The 21,727-nt window shown below is 40.1% G+C and overlaps 2 protein-coding genes across 2 annotated transcripts; both read left to right on the top strand.

Moving 5' to 3' along the window:
• The first annotated feature begins 6,832 nt into the window (after positions 1–6,832).
• Positions 6,833–12,836, top strand: LOC114856233 (polyunsaturated fatty acid lipoxygenase ALOX15B-like). Its single transcript, XM_029152034.3, has 15 exons — positions 6,833–6,969; positions 7,125–7,299; positions 8,403–8,604; positions 8,741–8,837; positions 9,044–9,175; positions 9,242–9,345; positions 9,581–9,744; positions 9,872–10,015; positions 10,381–10,584; positions 10,681–10,767; positions 10,855–11,024; positions 11,095–11,216; positions 11,314–11,414; positions 11,861–12,031; positions 12,247–12,836. Exons 2-15 carry the CDS (start codon positions 7,150–7,152, stop codon positions 12,424–12,426), a joined length of 2,028 nt encoding a protein of 675 aa, XP_029007867.2. The 5' UTR covers positions 6,833–6,969; positions 7,125–7,149; the 3' UTR covers positions 12,427–12,836.
• Positions 12,837–14,499: 1,663 nt separating this feature from the next.
• LOC114855621 (protein shisa-5-like) lies at positions 14,500–20,045 on the top strand. The gene is made up of 5 exons (XM_029150920.3): positions 14,500–14,667; positions 16,009–16,162; positions 16,512–16,675; positions 18,584–18,751; positions 19,072–20,045. The coding sequence occupies exons 1-5, from the start codon at positions 14,601–14,603 to the stop codon at positions 19,275–19,277; spliced, it is 759 nt and encodes a 252-aa protein (XP_029006753.1). The 5' UTR covers positions 14,500–14,600; the 3' UTR covers positions 19,278–20,045.
• The last annotated feature ends 1,682 nt before the right edge of the window (positions 20,046–21,727 follow it).

The following is a 21,727-nucleotide window of genomic DNA, read 5'->3' as shown; positions in this document are numbered from 1 at the left end:
AAACCATTATCATACCATGTGACTCTAGTCCCTGTCACCTATCTAGTCACCTACTATATCTTTCCTGTGAAAAAACAAAGACAAAGATCAACCCACTGAATGGAGATTTGTACAGAATCTAATAGCAATGAATGCTACAGTTCAACCCAGAGTGAATAATGTGCTTAATCCTCACACCTTGTTACCACAGGTGCCCCCTGATGCAAAATGGTTTTCAGTTGTCGACTTGGCAAACGCCTTCTTCAGTGTTCCTGTTCATCCAGATAGTCGGTTCTGGTTGAGTTTCAGTTCAAAGGTCGTACGTGGACATGGACCAGGCTGTGTGGAGTCACCCACCATCTTCAAAGAGGCACTCAGACGGAGTCTTGAACACCTCTCACTTACTGCGGGAAGCACTTTGTTGCAGTACGTGGATTATCTCATTGTCTGCAGTCCCACAAAGGATCCGTGTGAAAAAGACACAGTGGTTTTGTTGAAACATTTAGCTGCTGAAGGCCACAAAGCTACAGGAGCTTGTCCAAACTTCAGTTTGTCCAGCAAGAAGTTACTTTCCTTGGACATGTTATCACAGCAGCTGGGAAATCACTCTCACCCAAAAGAGTTGAAGCTATCCAGTCCATCCCAAGGCCGATCAAGCCACAAATGATGTCTTTCTTGGGAATGTGTTTTTATTGTCAAAACTTTATTCCCAATTATGCTGTCCTTGAAGCACCTTTGAGTGCCCTCATTCATGGAAAATCATTACAAACTCATGACAACATTCACTGGACTCCTGAGGCAGAGGCAGCCTTTGTAAATTTGAAGCTCACTTTGCAGACTGCTCCAACTTTGGGTCTTCCAGATCCTACTCAACCATTTGTTCAAGTTGTGGATGAAAAAGACAGGTGCATGGTATTTGTACTGCTACAAAAACATGGTGGAAAACTACGACGCTTACTTTTCTGCAGAACTTGACCCTGTGGCCACCAGAACCCCTCGCTGCCTGAGAGCAGTGACAGCTGCTAAAAGGGTGTGCTGGCCTCCAGAGACATCGTAGGATATTCTGATCTTGTGCTGATGGTTCCTCATTCTGTCTCTTTAATCTTGCTTGAACAAAAAACATCTCATCTATCAGCTGCTCGCTGGTTACGATACCACACCGTCCTCTTAGACAGGCCTAACATCACAGTTAAACCATGCACTATTCTGAATTCAGCTACTTTGCTGCCCACTCCTGAAGACGGTGAACCCCACGATTGTGTTGCTTCTCTCCAGCAGGTGATCACATCGAGACCTGACTTTCAGGAGACACCTTTGAATAACCCCGATCTTGTGCTTTCACAGATGGATCTGCTTCCAGAGACCCTGATACTGGTGCTCCTCGTGTGGGCTATGCAGTTTGCACAGCGCATGATTCTCTCTCTGAGCTCCAATCTTTTTCAACTCCACAGGAACGAGCGCATTGGAAGACGTGTGGAGGAACGTTCCAGGACGACGTGTGGCGGTGAAAGCTCGGAAGTGGGTTGTACCCTTCCAGGTGCTGCTGACCACACGTACGGCTGTGAAGGTTGCAGAGAGGATGACGTGGATCCCTGCGACCCACTGTAGGAAGGTTCCAGAACCCGTAGATGACATCCCCCTTGTGTACAAGAGGCAGCGTTGACCAGCACAGTGGGAGAGGCACGTTGAGTGCTTCTTCGCTGCACCGGTGATACACACTCTTAGCTTAGCACATACTACCCGTGCCTTAGAAAACACATACACGAGTGACTTTGGGTCACCTACGAGGGAAACTCATGGCTACACGTTTGTACAGTGCAATAGTGTCTCTGGTGACACAGGGGAGGGAAACCTAACGGTGTTAACAAAACTCCCTGTGACACTAAAGGAACAGTTGCTCGGGTGAACTCCATACAAACTGGTTGGCTATTGCATTGACACTCTGGACAAGGACAAGACAACAAGCGTTGACGCTACAAAAAGAACTGTGAGAAATACCTGTGTTCTGATTTATAACCCTTTTAACCCCAAAAATGAACAGGGAACCGTGGTATAAGTGGCCAGGGTTTTGTGGGCAAAGCGGGTCTGTTGCTGTACTTACCATAATCCCAGTAATAATTATCACAATCATTTGGAGCCTAACACTACCTGAGCCAGGAAAAGAACGTACACATCCCACTAGAACTATAGGAAATGAAGAAGCATGGGAACAGGCACAGGCATACATAAAGAACAACCCAGCCAACAATCTGTGGCTAGCTTACAGAAATTACACCTCACGAACCTTCACTAAAGAGTCACGTCTGACCTGTGCAGCAGCCAAACCCACCCTAATGGCAGTGCCAATGCCTTTTAACAGTATGTATTGCTATAGTGAGATACAGGAAAGCAACAGAGATACCAATTGTGAATGGAAAACATCAGCCCCAATAAAGTGCAATTCTGAATGCAGCATGATAATTGTGCATGCGTTAGGAGACGGTGCACGTTACGCCAAGCAGAGAGGTTCTATCACTATATGGTGATTGAAATTATTAAAATCATGGAAGAACCTCAAGACACTCCAACAATGTTCATCATGTGCAAAAAATTTCAATTTGAGTGTTTTTACTGTGATCGACAAGGTGGTGTACCTGTTGGTGAATTCCCTGACTGTCATGTGACCCTTGATGACATGCATGCTGACAAGGTTGAGTATGCTACACCGATGGAAAGTTTCACATATTTAGGAAATGGTACGATTGACGTTGATGGCACCCTTAGAATACCTCCCGTAAAAACTGATTTGACCCAACAAAGGAAACCCTTATCAGACTTATGGTGGATTTGTGGTGGGGCCCCTATGCAAACACTTTCATATAATTGGACAGGGACCTGCACACAAGTGATTTTTGTTACTGATGGTGTACATGTTCTGGTTCCCACTCACGCAATCAGCATCGACAGAGGAAAACAAAATGCGCCTGGACGATCCTTTGACCCCAGAGTGTACTGTACATAGATGCAATTGGGGTACCCAGAGGAGTCCCAGCTGAATTTAAGGCTAGAGATCAAATAGCGGGTGGTTGGACATGTGCCATCCCAATAATCGGGACTATAATCGAATCAGTGAAGAACATGGAGTGGATTAATTATATTTATTATAATCAGCAGAGATTCATTAACATGACCCATGATGGAATGGAAGGCTTAGCAGCAGCAGCTGGTGATGACATGACATGAGAAAACACAGAAACAACCCAGGTTCGTATGGGGTGCCAAATGTAAAAGTAGAACCTATAACTAGTTTTCTCACATTTAACTAAATGACACAACATGTTTTCTCACATTTAGTTAAATGTGCAAAAGTCTAAATGTAAATGTTAAATATAAATGTAAATGTTAAATATAAATGTAAATGTTAAATGTTAAATATAAATGTTAAATGTTAAATGTAAATGTTAAATGTTAAATCTAAATGTTAAATGTTAAATCTAAATGTTAAATCTAAATGTAAATGTTAAATGTTTAATGTAAATGTTAAATGTTATATGTAAATGTTAAATGATCGAACTGAATATTTAAGTAGACTCCACCCCCTATTATCCTAGATCAGTGACGCGGACTCAAACACGTCAAACAGTACGCATAGCTCCACCCACATCTGACTCTGGATCGGTGCACGAAAATACTGGAGAGAAGCCTGAAGTCGAAGCCATCATGGCCGCCAGCTCCGACTCCCTCCCGTTGGGGGAGATTGAACGGGCTGTAACGGCAGGTGTGCAGGCTGCGGCTCCGCTTCAAACTGCCGTTCTGTCGTAAACACCATTAATGAGGAGTTAAGTAGGTTTAAATAGAATATTTCTGTGGCGCCGGTGGAGAATTAGTTGGCTAACTATACTAGCTAGCCCAAGTTACGTCCAGGCTAAAAACAAAAGTTTCCAGATCAGATGTGGGCGGGGTTTGCGCGCACTGTTTGAGGTGATTGAGTTCGCGTCTCTGATCTGAGACCAGCGCTGTTTGAGGGTAGGGATGGAGTCTACTTGCCCATTCATGAATATTCAGTTTACACTCGGCGAACATTTAACATTTACATTTAACATTTACATTTAACATTTAAAATGTAACATTTACATTTAACATTTAACATTTACATTTAACATTTACATTTAACATTTACATTTAGACTTTTGCACATTTAACTAAATGTGAGAAAACATGTTGTGTCATTTAGTTAAATGTGAGAAAACTAGTTATAGGTGCTCCTTTTACATTTGGCACCCCATAGGTTCATGACCCTATGCTGATGTTTCGGTGTTCACTCTATGTGTTTTAGCATAAAATGATCAAATCTATGAACACTCTGTTCTTTGTGTGTTACACTTTTCACTGAGTTGTTACATTTTGACTCCTTGGCAAAAATGGAGATATTAAGGGAGGCACAGAGAGAGAGATTTCAGAACTACACCCTCGCAGGGCAACTGCACATTTCCCGTGTACTTCTCTTCTTGCAAGAATAAACCAACAGAAAGGCCAATGGCCAACTAGTGAGTTCAGCAACCCCTTTTTCATATGGACTCATCAATCAGTATTTGTTGACTTTGTAATTATGTGTGTGAGGCCTGTTGACATTTCCAAGGAAAACGTCCTTGAAAAACTGGCTAATATTAATTCCAGTTTGGGAGGTGCATAGTCACACAGTACGTGGGAAATATTTTCTGTACAAAGCAAGCATTGGGCACATCAAGGATGCTATATGGTATTTTTCCAACATACCATTTGATTCCGTACAGTGATTTCTGAAGAAGGCGAAATTCAGTAGAATCTGCATCAGCAAGACTTGTTTAATATCACAACGTCATTGTGTCAGCATAAGATCTGCCACCGGTGTGCGAATGTGCAAATGTATTTTAAAGCTCATTGAGGACTGATATGGGAGAAAAGTCATGTACGAATGTATTTCAAGTAGACGCGTATTAAGGTCATGGAGTGGCCTAGTCAGTCTGCAGACCTTCATCCTGGAAAATCTCTTAGTTCAGCAACCCCTTCTATGGACTTTGCATTGTATATTATGCGTAAAAATAATCGACAGAAGGTTCTTTGTGACAGTTGAATGCTTGAATGAAAGAAACAGTCCAGTCATTCACACAGTTGCCTCTGTCTAAACACCATTAAACATCCTGCTTTCTCGTACAACTGTCCGTATTTCTATAATTAACCACAGCCTTCTGTGCTCTTGAGCCCACAAATGGAATCAACACTAAACTCTTACATTCCCCCTCGCTCAATTCCACTAACACAATAAAAAAAAAAAACTTAGTAACAATAATATAAAGGCGGTGGCGTCTAGGCGGCCGGATACCCTAGGACGATGATGCACTGGTGGGTGCAATCAAAGCAATAAATAAATAAAAACATAAATTCCAGTAATGAGGTTTCATATCTAAAACTGCAGTCATGAATGCAATCACAGTCAAAAGACCATCTATCAGAGGAATCAGAGTGAGAAGAATCGCCACACCCCATCACCACACCTGTTCTTCCTGAGCAGGTGTTTGAGAACGTTCCTGTTCGGTGCGAGCCTTAGTCTGTGGTTCCTCCGTCTTTCTCCTCCCCAACCTGTTTAGTACTTCTGTCTGTCACTCACTGGCAGTTTGTTACAAAATCACTGTTTGTTGAGTGTGTAAGCGTGGGGCCTGTTGACATTTCCAAGGAAAACGTCATTAAAAGACAATAGAAAAAGAAAATAACTGTTATCTGACAGTTAATTTTTTACAGCAATAACTGAAGAACGTGAAATTCAGTAGAATCTGCGTCAGAAAGACATGTTTAAGCTTGCTGAGTTTTGTTGCTCAAGCTTTTTCTAATGAAACCTCATACAGAAATGCTGCCGACGACTAATATGTATAGAAGAATTCAAAAATGTACAATGAAAATAAAGTTATTCTATTGTATTCTTAAAGAAATAGTCATCTGCCATTTTACACTGATACTATTTGATGGTTGTTGCAGAAGGTTTGATGCAGAGTGTTTGCAGATGATAAAGCCACACCTTACAAAGCTAAAACTGCAGATTAGAATTGAATAAGAATGAGCAGCTGAAGACCTACAAGTATGGAGAATGTGTACCATTCAGTTTACTGTTGTTATTTTATTGGTCTATTTTTTGGCCCTGCAGGCAACTCATAAGAACTGCTTCAAGTCTTGCTTCAGCAAGATCTGCCACTGGTGTGCGAATATGTATTAAGTATGTGAATGTGTATTAAAGCTCTTAGAATTTGAATGCCTTTAAATAAAACATAAAAACTGAAATCACACAGATCACACAGGTCCTAATTGTTCAGTTTTTGCTGGGACTTGCATACAAACTTAAACCCTATTTAAACCTTATCCTGCCTCACCTTTTTACTCGTGTAGTGTAATGTGGATTTTGTTCCTGGCACTAAAGTTTTGAGTTATCTTCTTAATGAACAAAGAAAATATTACTCTTGCTCTTGTATTATGTGTGCCAATGTCATTTTATCCCAATTCCATATTGACAACAAATACTCTTTTTCAGTATGTATTGACACCTTCAAAGCCACCTACTAAAAAATCACAGATTTAACAGTAAATGTATTTACTGTAGCTCTTTAGTTCTTTAGGTGAGGTCATTATAGTATATATGCAACATTTCTTTTGTAGTTTTCCATATTTAGAGCATAGCAGACGTACTATATTTAAAACAAAGTAACAACGATCACTTTTTGTGTTCCGCTCTGAACCACCAGGTGTTTCTTATGATGGCAGACTTAAAGACGGACGAGCAAATGACAGATGGACTGATAGCAGTGATTTCCTGAAATATGTTTTGACATGTGAAGCGACTCGTGGTGAACTTAGAAAGCTGGTTCTGCGGGTAGTTACAGCATCATGTGATCTGACCATTTACTGTATATAAAGGGGGACCTGGTAGAGTTTCAGTAGCAGAGCATCAGAGAAACTACTTGGTCTTGATTTTTGATAACAGAGGTAAGAAAATGTTTTCTGACGTGAGTCATTTAACATCAGATAAACAGATTCATATTGTCATTGATTTAATTTTATCACGTTTTCTTCTCCTGTGATGCCAGTATTAGAAACGTTAAGCTAATAATGAATGGATGCTGTCTTTCTCTTTCCAAAAGGCATCATCTGTGTTTCAAAGAAAAAATGACGAATTACGAAGTTATCGTGCACACTGGAGACTGTGAGGAAGCCGCCACCTTCAATGATGTCTTCATTACGCTGGTGGGCAAAGCTGGGGAAAGTGAATGCACGATGCTTCAGACGGACAAACAGCCACCCTTCGCCAAAGGAAAAGTAAGTCTGAATTTGTGTCTGTGTGTAAAATAAGTAGTAACTGTACAAGTATTAGCACAGTAAACAACTGGTGTAAACATTCCGTCCAGTAACAATCTCAGTTCACAGGACTTGCAAAAAATAATAAATTCAGGGGTACTATTGGTATACTTGTTTTAAACTCAGAAAGGAAAAAGTATCCTTTTGTATAAGTATACTTTTGTTTATACTTAGAAGTATAAAAGTATTCATTTAGATTTGTAATTAAACTCAGGTATACTTGACTTAAACTGACAAGTATACAGGAAAGTCTAAATGTATTAGGTGAATGAGTTATGAGTTTACTGAATGTATAAGACAGGAATACTATCATGGAAAATGAGAGTTAACAATGCATAATGTAAGCGAACCTGAGTTTTATGTACATGTTAATCATCCACACAAACAGGGGCAAGGTTTGCTGGCTTTACTGAATATTCTTCATCTTCGTGTGACATATTTTAACAGACTTACTGCCAGATATTGCAAGACAGGAAAATTGAGTCATATATATTTAATCAGAAATAGTAAAAAAAATACAATCCTTTTTTACAAAAATGAACTTGATGACTGTACATTAATTTGTGAGACAGTATGTTCATGTGCCTAGTTCATGTGCCACGTTTAGCATGAATGCTAAACGTGGACTAAGAACAGCTAAAAGTATATTTTTAAAAAGAAGTTCATATGAGTTATGAGTTGTCAATAGCCTGTTTGAAGTACAGTTAGAAGCCTTAAAGTATATAACTAGTATGTGAATGTTTATTCTAAGTATACTAATAATACATACTGTATGTGTGGCTCAGTTAGCTCACTTGATCAGACCACTGTGTTGATAATGTAAGGGTCATGGGTTGAGTCCTGCTATTTTTGAGTTAGGGCTATGGCCATGGGCTTTTCAAGGCTATGTCTGCCGTTATTAAAGGTAGGTACTGTGTTGTATCTTCAAATGAAGAAAATCAATTGGAATTTTTTGAATAATAATTGATGGTTGAGTAGGGTTTTTCCTCAGTTGTCAATAAAATACACAGCTTGTAAAATGCAAAATTGTAAAATATTCTTCATACTGCTTGTGTGATTTCCAGGTGTCTAGGTTTGTTGTGTCCTGCCCTGAATCCCTCGGAGATCTGATTATGATAAAACTGATAAAACAGCGCTTTGACATGAACCCAGAGGTTGACTGGTTCGTTGATCAGGTAGAAGTGAAGTCTCCAGAGGAGACCTATATGTTCCCCATCTACTGCTGGATCACTGTCAGTGAGGAGCACTGCTTCAGTGAAGGAACAGGTTTGAGATTTAACACCGTGTCCTCTGAGGACAGTAGTAGTAATATTATGGTCTGTGCTTTGTCTATCGCAGTGAAAACAACTGCTTCCTAAAACCTTGTTACTCATCTCTTTTGTTTCTTCATTTTCCAATCAAGCTCGTATAGGTGAGGACCTTCAGGTAGACTTTCTAGGTTTTCCCTGGCATACTTACAATCCCCAGCAAGAGTTGATCGAACGAAAGAAAAAGTATCGGTGAGCACTTTGTCATCTTCATCATTCACCTAAAATAATAAGCGCCACAACATTACGCAGCTTTATGTTATGTAACGAACAAAAACATACCAGGGTTTAATAAAAGCAGAATTTTGGTAGTTGTATTCCTCTTTTCATTTTTTTTGCATTATGTAAATTACATTTGCAGAAAGATCTCACTTTTTGGCTTGTTTCTGTTTACCCAGCTGGCGCGTGTATAAAGAAAAACTCCCTCATTGTGTTGATGCAGTTTCTTTTTGGCATGTGCCTCATGATGGATGGATCTCCATGAGCGAAATAAAAAGGATATCCAATTTTTTCTACGAAGCAGTTACAGAGTAAGGTCCTCCCAATCTGTGTGTTCCCATGTATAGTCCTGCAGTAACGTTACTCTGTTTTTCTAGGACGATAGAGCTGAAACTGTCAGGCCTGGGTGATTGCAAAAAAATGTGGTCAAGTTATGATGACATCAGTCGTAAATTGAACTGCAAATCTACTGACATAACAAGTAATGGCTCCATTCAAAGTCTATGTATAAAAAGTTGTTGTGCTTTTAGGTGAGTTTAGTTCTGCTCACACAGGAACTGTAACCACAGCCAGACTGTTCCTGCAGTACGTACAATAACCCTCTCGCTAACATGTACCATGTGACATGAAATCATTAAAACAATCAAGGGATCAAGTGCAAATTGCAGCTGAAATAAAACCACCAAAGCTCAAACTTTTAAATTGACGTTTCTCAGACTACATCAAGAAGCACTGGAGGGACGATGATCTTTTCGCCCACCAGTTTCTGAATGGTGTCAACCCCATGGTGATCCAGCGTTGTACAGCTCTGCCTGATAACTTTCCTGTCACAGATGATATGGTCTACCTCCATAATCGTAAATTGGCAGATGAGATGAAGGTAGAAAAAATATCTAACGAGTTTGAATCTTAGTATTATAACATTTGCGCCATTCGTTCATGATTACTTCCTATTTATTCATACTTTAGGAACACAAATACAGTTAATCTATCACTTGTCTGAACAGAATGGAAACATTTTCCTGTGCGACTACAAGAGTTTGGACGGCCTGATGCCAAACTGCATAAATGGGAAGCAGCAGTTCCTGATGGCTCCTCTTGTGCTGCTCCACAAAACCCCTAATGACAAACTCATGCCAGTCGCTATTCAGGTGAGAGTATTGCTGATGCCAATGCTGATAGCAGCAGCACTGAATGACATGCTTCTTCTTACAAAGGATCCCAAAGAATACAAAATACAGCTAGAAACAAAACCCTCTGAGCATTAATGGAAGCAGAACCAGGCTCATGGTACATTAGGCGTCCACCTGTCGCCACTGTCTGAGAGAACAAAGAAGAACAGCGTCCACAGAACACAACTCCAAGTTTGACCTGTATCCATGTAAAGAGAGAGAACGAGAACAAACTGGAGGCTTTTATAGTCTTATTGCGGGGGTTACTGTGGTCCAGCCTAAAACATGGAGGCATTTCATTCAAACAAACCAGTAAACGTCTATGTCTTCATCTTCTCCTGCAGCTGAAACAGACTCCAGGAAACGACAATCCCATCTTTGTTCCAACTGATTCTGCCTACGACTGGTTGCTGGCAAAACTGTTTGTGAGAAGTGCAGATTTCAACGAACATGAGCTCAACTTCCACCTGCTGCGTACTCACCTCCTGGCCGAAGTCTTTACAGTGTCACTAGAGCGCAACATTCCCAGCAGGCATCCCCTGTTCAAGGTAAGTGAGGAGGACAATACACTGCAGTAACTTCATTCATGTCTTCATGGCCTCAGGGTGCCTGACTTTGATACATGCTGTGTGTTTCTTCTTCAGCTCCTCAAGCCCCACACTCGCTACACTCTGCTGATCAACATCCTGGCTCGAGAAAAACTCATTTCTGCAGACGGCGTTTTCACGAAGGTACAAAAATACCAAACGTCCTCAGAACAGCATTAGTTATAAAGGTTCCTGTTTATAACACCTTTTTATTCCTATGGTTCTCTGTAGTTTACAGCTTCTGGCGGAGAGGCTATGACCACCATCCTGCAGAGATCCCTGTCCTCGATGACCTACAGATCCCTCTGCATACGGGATAACATTGCTGACCGGGGACTGGAGTGTCTGCCAAACTTCTACTACAGGGACGATGGATTCAGGCTCTGGGACATCATCCACAGGTTCTCATTAGGGCTACTCAGAGGTCATTCAGGTCCAGTAGTATTTTTACATGGTCTGCCTTTCTTAAAGGTTTGTGGAAGGAATTCTCAACCACTACTATGAAAATGACAATAAGGTCTCAGATGATCCTGAACTGCAGAACTGGATTCGTGAAATTTTTGAACATGGATTCCTCTCCCAAGAAAGCACAGGTGGGTCTTAATGAAAGACTATCTCTTTGTGATGTTACTGCACATTTTGTGACAAAATAAAATTTTCCATCAACCTTCAAATGTGTGTTTTTTTTAGGAATTCCAGAGAAGTTTTGCACCGTGGATGAGATGGTCAAGTTTGTTACCATGGTGATTTTCACCTGCACAGCCCAGCACTCGGCCGTTAACAGTGGACAGGTGAGGACCGTTGCGCTTAGAACACGTGTCAAGCTCCAGTCCTCAAGGGTCCCTGCTGGACAGTATTTGATCTGATGATGATCCTGGATGAAAGAATTTGTTACAATGTACCCATCACCTGTTGAGATGTTCCACTCATTAGTGGTATAATGGTGTAGTAATACTGTAGGCAGTAGTGGAAGGTGTTCAGTTCATTTGTGAACCAGGACATTGTAGATCTGTATTGTTCGCCCACTCTTCCATTGATGTCACTGCTGTTGATCAGTGAATCAAACACTATGCACAAATATAAAAATACTCCAATAACGAGTATTTATTTTGCAAGTGAAAATTGGACTAGATGTAATTTCTCTCAAAAATCTGTGAACGCGTCTTAAGAATATTTCAGTCTGAAGTATTGCATTGCTTACCATAGATGTCTGCTACTCATTCATCATTTTTTGCAGTATGATTATGGTGCCTGGATGCCCAACACCCCAACATCCTTACAGCGTCTTCCACCAACAGAGAAAGGGCATGCGGACGAGGACACGCTGCTGCAGACAATGCCGGATATGAACGTCACTGCTCAAGGCACGCATGTCATGCAGCTGCTCAGCAAGCAGTTGTCTGACTTTGTAAGTACAAACGTCATCATGGAAATCTCCTATAGTCCACTTATTTTATTTAACCTTTTGCATGTCAAGTAGGTTAAATGGTCACTGGAGCAAAATAAATGTGATTATATGCCACAGCTTTAATTTTATTAGATTTATACGTATTATCTCTGATAATTATTATATCAGTCTGGGTTCAAAAAACATTTAGTTTGAAATGTGTCTTTGATTTCCAGGTTCCTTTAGGACAATACAAAGAGAATTATTTCTCAGAGGACGTTCCCAAGAACCTGATTAAAGGCTTTCAAGAACAACTTAAAACCTTAAGTGATGACATCAAAAACAGAAACGCAACCCTTAAAATCCCGTACACGTTCCTGGACCCAGGTGTGATAGAAAACAGTGTGGCCCTGTGAGTCTCAGCTAAATCAGAAAACTGCTCATCGTTTTATATGGTTTCTTCATAAGCAGCATTAAATACAGGGGGTATAGATAAAGTACTTGCAAATGTTAATTACAACAATGGTAGAACTACACAGATGTTCATGACTTTTGTGACTTTTGCTTTTTTCTGTTTCATATTCTGGGCTGGTGTGTTGCGTCTTACTGTAGCTATTTTCTACTGGTTTGTGGGTGTTATCTTGTTGTAATGAGAAACAATGATTAGTAATTGATTAGTGCTGATTAGTGAATCAGTATTTGATTTTTTGGGGTGGTGTTTTTCTTTTTACACATTTTTTACCATATACTGTATTAGGTTTCTGACTTTTAAATTTGTAGCAGGTTCTGTATAATCGCTACTCAAAATAAATAATTTCTGCATGGACTAATGTTGCAGTTCATTTATCACCATTAGAAACTCTGAATGTTTTTCCACAAGATTATAAGCAATTAATCAAAAATATTATCATCATCCAATTTGGTTTTCACATTTGAAGTTTTTTGTAGGCTCTAACGGTGTCAAAACGTTTGAAATATCCAGCAAAAGCTAATTTTGCCTTCAAACAATACAACTTGCGAACAAGTATATAATCCCATCCAATCAGTCAAAACACAGTGGACAGTGAAATACAAAACACTGATCTCAGTATGAATCAGTGCATCATTGTTCGTCATTTGGGCCTGTTGCTATTGGTTGTCTTTGTAGTTTATGTCAAATTTACCTTTTATGCAAAGAATTGGATCCAGATGAGGAAATGCTTTGATTTATTGAATCCATTACATTCATTTTTCAAACTGTGGCTGAAAACTGAAATATTGTAAATATTACAGAAAATACATGTAAACCAAAATACAGTCAAATCTATTGGAGGATGAGACACAGAGACTATTGATACTATTTTACACCTCCTTCATTCATGCTGGGGGGGGGGGGGGGGGGGGGGGGGGGGGTCAGAGACAAGAGACCCTCCTCACACGTCTCTCCATCAAAGTGGCAGATGTGAACAGACTCTTTAAACGGCTGAACCCCCATAAAGGCTGCGGGCCGGACTCTGTCTCCCCCTCTACCCTGAAGCACTGTCTCAACCAGCTGTCTCCAGTGTTCACAGACATTTTCAACACCTCACTGGAGACATGTCATGTCCCAGCCTGCTTCAAATCCCGAGCCATCATCACTGTCCCCAGACTTTGCTTTTTTCCTCTGCCTTGTCCATTGAAAAGCAGGTTTCAAATATGAACACACCTTGCAGGACTACAATGTAGTATGTGGAGACATTATTGCTTAGCTTTGCTATATACAGCACAGGTTAGTGGTAGAGCGTATGTTGATAGTATTATGTTAGCTGACAGGTTAACAGCTAAGGTCTTATTGTACTGTATGTACAGTACATGCATGTACTGTAACTGGCGTTAATGGAAAGTGTTACAGCTGATTTAACGTGACAGGATCAGTCTGCTTACACATGCTGACTGCCATAATGTAGTGTGATAAATAGATTTCACCCAGTCTGTCCCACCCTGTTGCAGCTAATCTGACAGCATTCCTCACTACATGTAAAAGACTTGCCAGTGGATAAAACTTGTGTTGTGTTATTTTTACACACAGACTTTTACTTCTGATTCTGACCAAGCTGTCAACTCATAGGTAGTTGCCGTGAGGATGAACCATTTTCAATAGCTTTCAGAAGCTGATAGTGTTGTTAAGTAAGTCGTGGTCACAGGTCCACATTATGAGCATATTTATTGTGGAAAAAAGTTACACCATGAATAAAGGGTCAGGTTCCTACTGCAAATGTCTTACATGGTATTGTTCATCAGCACTGCTCAGGTGTAGGTTTGCTTTGGTTTTTGTGCTTTGAGCTGTTCTATGCTGAAATTCTACTTCTAGTTACAGCGTCACATTGAATCACTGTCTGTCTCTTATTCCTGTGTGATTATAAAGATAGTTAAATATCGTGTTATTGTAAAGCAAAGCAGAGGGCTCACACATCAAGGCCATTACCGGGCGGTGGGCGGAGCTACAGCAGCGCGAGGCGTCTGTGCCGAACACGATCTGCGAGTCAGAGAATCGATCCAGATCTGAAAGTGTCATCATGACGAGCGCCGCAGGACATCCGCATTCCCCGGATCCGGGAATCCTTAAGTAACAATGGCGTCCGGCCTGTCTGCTGTTTTTGTCTTGGTACTATGTGTCCTTCTTCCCACGTGTGTATCCGGTGAGTGGCTTGTGAAGTCGTTTCTCTGCGGTCAAGTGAGCCGTCGTTCGTTCATCCGTCGTTCATCCAGCCGCGCTTTAAAAACGTCTTGCGCCCGTATTACGCGCTTTACGGCAGAACACATAACACGCTCGTCGCGACTTCCTCTTTTCATAACGAGACGTCTGGTCTGTTCAAAATATGGAAAACTACGAAACAAAATACTGCATACATAGAAAAACTGGCGCCTGATAAAGATCTGTCTACGTTTACTGTGTTTTTTAATATTTATTAGCTTAAACTGGCATCTAATGCTAAAAAGCAGTTAGTTTGGCTTTCATTACAATGATTTTGGTCCATAATGCCATACTCACATGTCCTCTTACTAGAGGTAGTACTGTACACTATAACTTCACAAAGATCTGTGTACCTTTACTGTACAATTAAGCATTTTTTATTATTTAAAACTACCATGTCATACTGTAAACTTTAATAATTAACAACTTGACTTTGGTGAATAGTTCCAGGCCCAGACCACTTTCTCCTTGTTCTAGATCTGCAAAGATCTGTGTACTTTTACTGTATGGTTTAGGATTGATTAGTATTCAAAACTATGATGTCATACTGCAATACAGTCCACTTGCGAGGGCAACAGTTTAAGCAAACCCCAAACTTCCCTCTCTCCGGACACTTCCTCCAGTTCCACCGGTGGGACCCCAAGGCGTTCCCAGCCCAGCCGAGACACACAGTCCCTCCAGCGGGTCCGGGGTGTCCACTTCCTATGGAGAAATGCTTATTTTTGTGAATTGTTACAAAATGTTTGACGTGTGTTTAAACATGTACGTTGCTGCACACTTTATGTTTTTGGGGTTAATTTGAAAAATTTAACCTTATTCATTAAATGACCAGGAAAAAACCATTAGTAAGTAAGTAGTATGTAAGTAGCCTAACATTAGGCATGATTTATTACACATCAGTTGTAAGTGGTGAACTGCCAATGTTGTGTATTTGGAGCAGAAATTTGTGTATCGCGATTTGACACTTAAATTTTAACTTTTATAAATATTTAGTGCGCTGTGGAGTTGTAACTATAACTGCTACTGGATTTGTACATGATATAGCGTTAATTTCCAGTATCCAAGGCAAGTCTTTAAACATTCAGCTCAAAATCCAGTGAAACAATTTAATAAAAGCAACACTTCAAATTGACTAGACAAATAGACTAAGATATGTTGATGTGTATGTTTAGCTTGTTTTCGCTTATGATCTCCTAATGATTTCAGAATGTTAAATCATGAAAACAGCTGATGTGCTAACAAACCTAATCCAACTAATGATATGTGTCTTTGTATCTCGTTACAGCGGACAACGACTGCAAGGGCTACAAAAGTGCTTTTACAGGCAGTTACCAGGCTTCCCAGAAGTGTTATCTAGGGTTTTGCTGTGGGACCTGCAACAATAGATACTGCTGTAATACATCCTCTTTAAAGCTTTCAGAGGATGCTCAAGACGACTGGTATTCTATTTCCTCTTATTTATTCGTTGTCTTTAATTTGAGTTGATGAGTAATATTATTCATTATATAAATTTAAAGGAATTTAGGCCTAAGGTCTGTTGTTAGGTAGTCGTAGAGAGGTTTTAATGGAGCCTACTTCAGTAGGAGTCTACTTTATAACCACCAACAGATTCTAATGTTACATTTCTTCCCCGTAAAGCTATTGTAAGCTATTGCTTTTCTATGAAGCCTTTTTATAATTTTGTATGTGGTTGTGGCACCTGACAAAATCAGGGGTTCAATTGTTAAAACATTCTATCATGAGGTTGGTGAATGCACTATTAGACTTTTTTCTTTGTTTGTTTTTCAGTGACCGGAACATAATTTACTGCGATTTACGCCCCAGTTGGATTTTTACAACCATTTTTGGTAGAGTTATGTTGGCCATCTGTATGTTCATCCTTGGGCTCATCTTCATCTGCTGTTTTTTCTGCCCCTGCTGCTGCCTATACAAGAAGCTTCGCAAGCCCCGCCGTAAGTACAACACTGTTGTCATGTCAATTAAGGCTTTTACATACAGGATTTTTTGTTGCGTTTGCAGTATGATAGTTTATGTTGCTAGGTAATACAGTCGTCATTGTTATATACGGTTTATACTGCATTTGCCCTTTCATTGATTCTGGAGGACCTGTTTGAGTTTTTCTGATCCTAGATTTACTGGAACAGCAGGTGTTCATAAGAAACTGAAATTGAACCTAGTTTAGATGACTGAATATGATTAAGTATTTTTTATACTGCAGTAGTCCAACCCAGATCCTAGACTTTGTTGTCCTCTGTCTGATATACTACTACTGTATACATACTGTGTGTGTTCATGCAAGTTTGCTGCACATGTGCAGACTTCGGGCACATAACCAACATCCGATGGCAGCAGCCCAATGTGACTAGGGTTTTTTCTGTGTGGAGTTTACATGTTCTCCCCATTGTCGTGTCCGACGCTAAAGCCTTTAAATTTTGTATTCCAATCTGACTGAGCTTTTTATAAATCCAATAGGTGTAAATTATCCTTTATTGAGATAATAAAATTCTAAATATATAAATTCCAGAGATTAAATGGTAAGTCCCAAAAAGAAGAAAAATAAACTAAATGCACAGTAGTAAGGTTCCAGAAAATTAGTAACTTCCCAAAGAGGTGAAGAGATAAAACTCCCAAAGTGTGGAAAATAAACTAAGTCCAAAGCAAGATCCTAAAATTATTCTAAGTCCCAGTAGCCAGATCCCAAAATTATTCTAAGTCCCAACCGCAGGGTCTCAAAAAATGACTAAGTCCAGAGCAGGAAGATCCAGGGTCGACAAAGTGTTTATTCCACAGAAAAATGACAGAAGACAAGACAGACTGAGGATTTTTGGTCACAACATCACCTTATAAACCTGTTGCTCACGGGGTGGGATTCAGCTCCCGCACGTTAGATCATCATCTTGACCTTTTAGGGTGTTTTTTGACCATTATTTTATTATATTTTTACCCAATCATAATCCCAAACAAAGTGAAGACACTTGTTGCTCTGCCCTTTTCTCCCCGGGCGGGTCGACTCCCCTCCAAACCTTCACTTTCCCAAGGTCAGGTTACTGTAGGTCAGGAGCTTGCAGCAGAAGCTGCACTCCTCCCACCTGCCTTATCTAGGTCAGTAAAACACACTGTAGTTTTAATGGTCTTGGTGGTACTACACTTCTGTTGCATAACAGCGTCTCCTCCTTACACACGTGACCCAGTGAGTGCTATTATCTACACCTGCCACAGTGGGTGCTGTTGTAGTACAGCAGGTGCCATATTATTTTGTAACATTGTCTCCTGGAATCTCAACAGTAATTACTTTATAAACTTTATGAATTTTTACACAACACCATGTTCGAGTGGGTTCTCTCCGGGTTCTCCGGCTTCCTCCCCCGGTCCCTAATTTGTCCCTCTGAATTGCCCATAGATGTGTGTGAATGGTTGTCTGTCTGTGTGTTGCCCTGCCATGGACTGGTGACCTGAAATCCACAGAACTGAACTAGAAGCGAACAGTTGTACCTTGTAATTCTGCACGAAAAAAAATGTAATTTCAATTTTCAATTTCAGTAGAAACACGTAATACCACCTTGAGTGACTCATTGTTTCCATGACAACCAGACTGTCTGACAACAATGTCTGCCTTGCAACAATTGGGGGGTGTCAATTACGTTTTTTAGGGTTTTTCACGCTGTCTTTCTGTTTCAATTGACAACATGAATGTTTTTAGTTTGAGTCGATACATTGAGGTCCTGCAGGAAGAAGTAACGTGAACTTCTGCTTGTTAAATATTTTAAATGAGTAATTGAATGTGGGAGACGTTCAGAAATTTTAATTTGTAGTCTACTGAGCTAATGTTAAACGTGTGTTTCACATCTGTTTTCTTACAGATGTGACAAATTCCACCCTTCCACAACAATATCAGCTGCAGCAAGTGGCGACACCTGGACAGCCTCCAGGTTACCAGTGTCCATCGTACGAGGTCACACCAATGCTTCCAGGATATGGAGCTCAGCCCACAGGACCACCAGGACCCCCTCCAACATATGAAGAAGCCAGTGAGTGTGTTCATATAATATATAGCATATAGTTATATTTCCTGGTAATGAACATGAATAAGGGGTCCTGTGTTGTTTGGCCTTTTTCTGTTAAAACTGTTTTTTTTTTTTTAGAAACAGACCCATTCCACAAATTAACCCATAATCATAATGTAACAACGTCATTATGGAATTTAGGTTTTTCGGGATATTTGCAATAGGAAGTGAAGGTGGAGAAGCTGTTAGTGTAACCCTAACTCTAACCCTAGTTACTTGTTTAGACTGTTCTTACACTTCCAAGTCTTTTCAGCCTTTTCATCATGTGTTTTCTTTATGTCCAGCTTGTCCTGCCTACCCACCCAACCCAATGCCTTACAGCCATGGTGCCTTCATTCCCAGCCAAACACCGTATCCTCTACAGCCTCCTGCCCAGCCGCAGTTTAATGCTCCGCCCTCACAAACAGACTATTTTACCGAGCCTGCGTACAACCCAGATTATGTTGGACCAACCCAAGGCCGGACAATGAGCCATAATGTTTCTTTCTGAGCCATTCTCTGAGCAGCATTTGTGAAACTTGGAAGAAAGAGACAAAAAAGAAGCAGCCATGTGATTGGATATAATCTCATTGCTCTTTTTTCAGTTTACTTTTAAAAATTAAGTGTTTGGGTTTTTTTTTTGGGTATTTTATGCTTCTCAGTAATATTCAGGTAGTGTGAAAGGGACAGCTTTTCTTTTTAGCGAAAGGGGACTCCATCATGACATCTGAGGAAAGGTGGTTTTATGTTAGAATGTGCAGTGTGTAGGATTTAGAGGGATTGGAATAAACTATCCATAATCTTTCTGTATGAGCTGCATATGTGGTGGTTGCATTGTGCAACTTGTAGCACTGGAGGTCGCTAAATCCCACACACTGCACCTTCTAGAAATTGTGTGTATGTCGAAACTTCACATGAAGTTTTAAATATTTTATATTTTTTTAAGCTACAGATACACCTGTGACAAATGTGCATTACAAAGGGCAACTGTTGTTGTTACGATTGTTTTTCACTCTAAATGTTCACACAACCAACAAGAATGACATGAAACTACATGCAGGAAACAACTGTGCCTTGTGGACCGTGTTGCTTTTATCAAACTCTGTGCGTGCTGTTTAGAACGCTTTAAAGTTTTACTTTCTATTTATTCACAAGTTTTTGAACATTTTCTTGCTGTTACTTGTTCTAAACTGTTTTCTAGTAGTTCATTGTTGACATTATTTCGCATTGCACCTTATCTAACATTGCAGCCATATATCAGTAAACGTTGCAACCCTAACTCTGCTTTTATGTAATTATTATTATTATTATTTTCTTATCTTATATTATTATTAAGTTTACTGTCTTAACACTAACATGTCTACAGAAAATATATTTTGCTCTGATAAGAGCAGTAAGTAATTGAAATATAATTACTCACTTTGTATTATTATTTGTTATTTATTCATCTGCTGCTTCCAGGGTTTTCTGTTGTCATGTTTTTTTTGTGCGTGTTTTTGGTTGTGTCACATGCCTTTTATTATTTGCATTTCTGTTTTTCTAATCAACAAATCTCACAAAAGAAAACATCTCAGGTGTGTTGATGTGTAAGATGGCAGTGAAACAGAGGTGCACACAGGTTTTGTTGAAGTTGGTCGTTGTCTCACTCGTGAACAAGATCTAATGATGCTCAACCCGTCCATATGGAGCAGGAGCGCTCCTCTAACAAAGACCAGCCACCCTTTTCCTGTGGAGACCATGGCCTCAGATTGGGAGGAGCTCAATCTCACACCAGCCGCTTCAAACTCAGACGTTGCAAATTTAACAAACAAATCGTTCCTCCTGAATCTGAGGTTCGACTATAGCTCCAACTCTTCTCAACTTCAACAAAACTGTGGCACAGACTTTAGGACACAGGGATTCAGAGGTGAACACCATCACTGAACTGGAAAAAGGTAAAGATTTACCCTATGTTTCTACTTTGAAAGTAATACTTTTAAATTTGGAAAATTAAAAATATATCAATATTTAAACAAAGTCAAGAACGTTTTGACTGAATTTATAAATGTGCTTTGAGGAAAAGCAAAACTATTACTTTAACAAAATGGAGTAATTTTGTATAGCGTGAACCAAAGGATCATTCTTTCAGCGTAGTCCACCGGGTCGCTCTGCCTCTTGTCCGGCTGTAAGATTGAGGAGATCCTCAAACCAAACGGTTTGGCAGAATCTCTTTGAGGCTAATCGATAGTCCTCCTCCATGGCCTCTCCAGGAGGTGGAAGTTGAAATCCCTCTGACGTAGGGTTCAGTTAGAAGTTCCCCACAGACCCAGAGGCCCAAGGAGTTGGTCGGGCTTCCTCTTCTGCCAGTGGATCCAACGACCACCAGGTGGCGCTAACGTACTGACGTACAGTAAAAGTAGGTGTGAATGGGTGTTCTGTTGCCCAGGCAGAACTGCACTGTGGGTGGCAGATATCATATATCCAGATATTTACATCTAAATCTAATGCAGAACTTAGAAGATACCACGTTTGGTGAGAAACAGTACTGGAACATGTGAGTGCCAGGTTCTGTTGATTCTTAAGCAATAAATAGCTAAAGGGAGAAAAAGGAAGTGAAATTGCAAGACGTTATAGTCAAAGCCTGGAAAAGCATCACAAACAAACAAAGCTAAAGTTTGGTGATGCCAGTGGGTCCCAGGCTTAATGCAATTAATGCAAGCTAATAAATATTTAAACTACATATGTGTTAATATGTCATTCACTTTAATCATCATCCTTTTTTTAAAAGATGATGTATTGCAACTATAGTTGATGTGTGTCGGTCCTAACAAAGGTTTTATCTTCTAAGTTGTGCATCACATCAAGATGTAAGTGTTAGTTTGGAAAATTGAAGGAGAAAAAATAAACAAATACCTATATCAGGTCAAATTTAGATATGAATTTAGAATTTGAAGTCTGTCTTTGACCGCTCTGTTTGGTAAC

This window comes from Betta splendens, chromosome 5 (assembly GCF_900634795.4).
Source record: "Betta splendens chromosome 5, fBetSpl5.4, whole genome shotgun sequence".
NCBI lineage: Eukaryota > Metazoa > Chordata > Actinopteri > Anabantiformes > Osphronemidae > Betta > Betta splendens.
This window is presented reverse-complemented; position numbering and strand designations above follow the sequence as displayed.

Bases quoted from the DNA above. Each gene is read 5' to 3' on its own strand.
- LOC114856233 (XM_029152034.3), top strand. From the start codon at position 7,150: ATGACGAATTACGAAGTTATCGTGCACACTGGAGACTGTGAGGAAGCC. The intron at 10,768-10,854 runs GTACAAAAATAC...GGTTCTCTGTAG, and splicing joins CAGACGGCGTTTTCACGAAG to TTTACAGCTTCTGGCGGAGA. The intron at 12,032-12,246 runs GTAAGTACAAAC...TTTGATTTCCAG, and splicing joins GCAAGCAGTTGTCTGACTTT to GTTCCTTTAGGACAATACAA.
- LOC114855621 (XM_029150920.3), top strand. From the start codon at position 14,601: ATGGCGTCCGGCCTGTCTGCTGTTTTTGTCTTGGTACTATGTGTCCTT. The intron at 14,668-16,008 runs GTGAGTGGCTTG...ATCTCGTTACAG, and splicing joins TCTTCCCACGTGTGTATCCG to CGGACAACGACTGCAAGGGC. The intron at 16,163-16,511 runs GTATTCTATTTC...TTTGTTTTTCAG, and splicing joins GAGGATGCTCAAGACGACTG to TGACCGGAACATAATTTACT.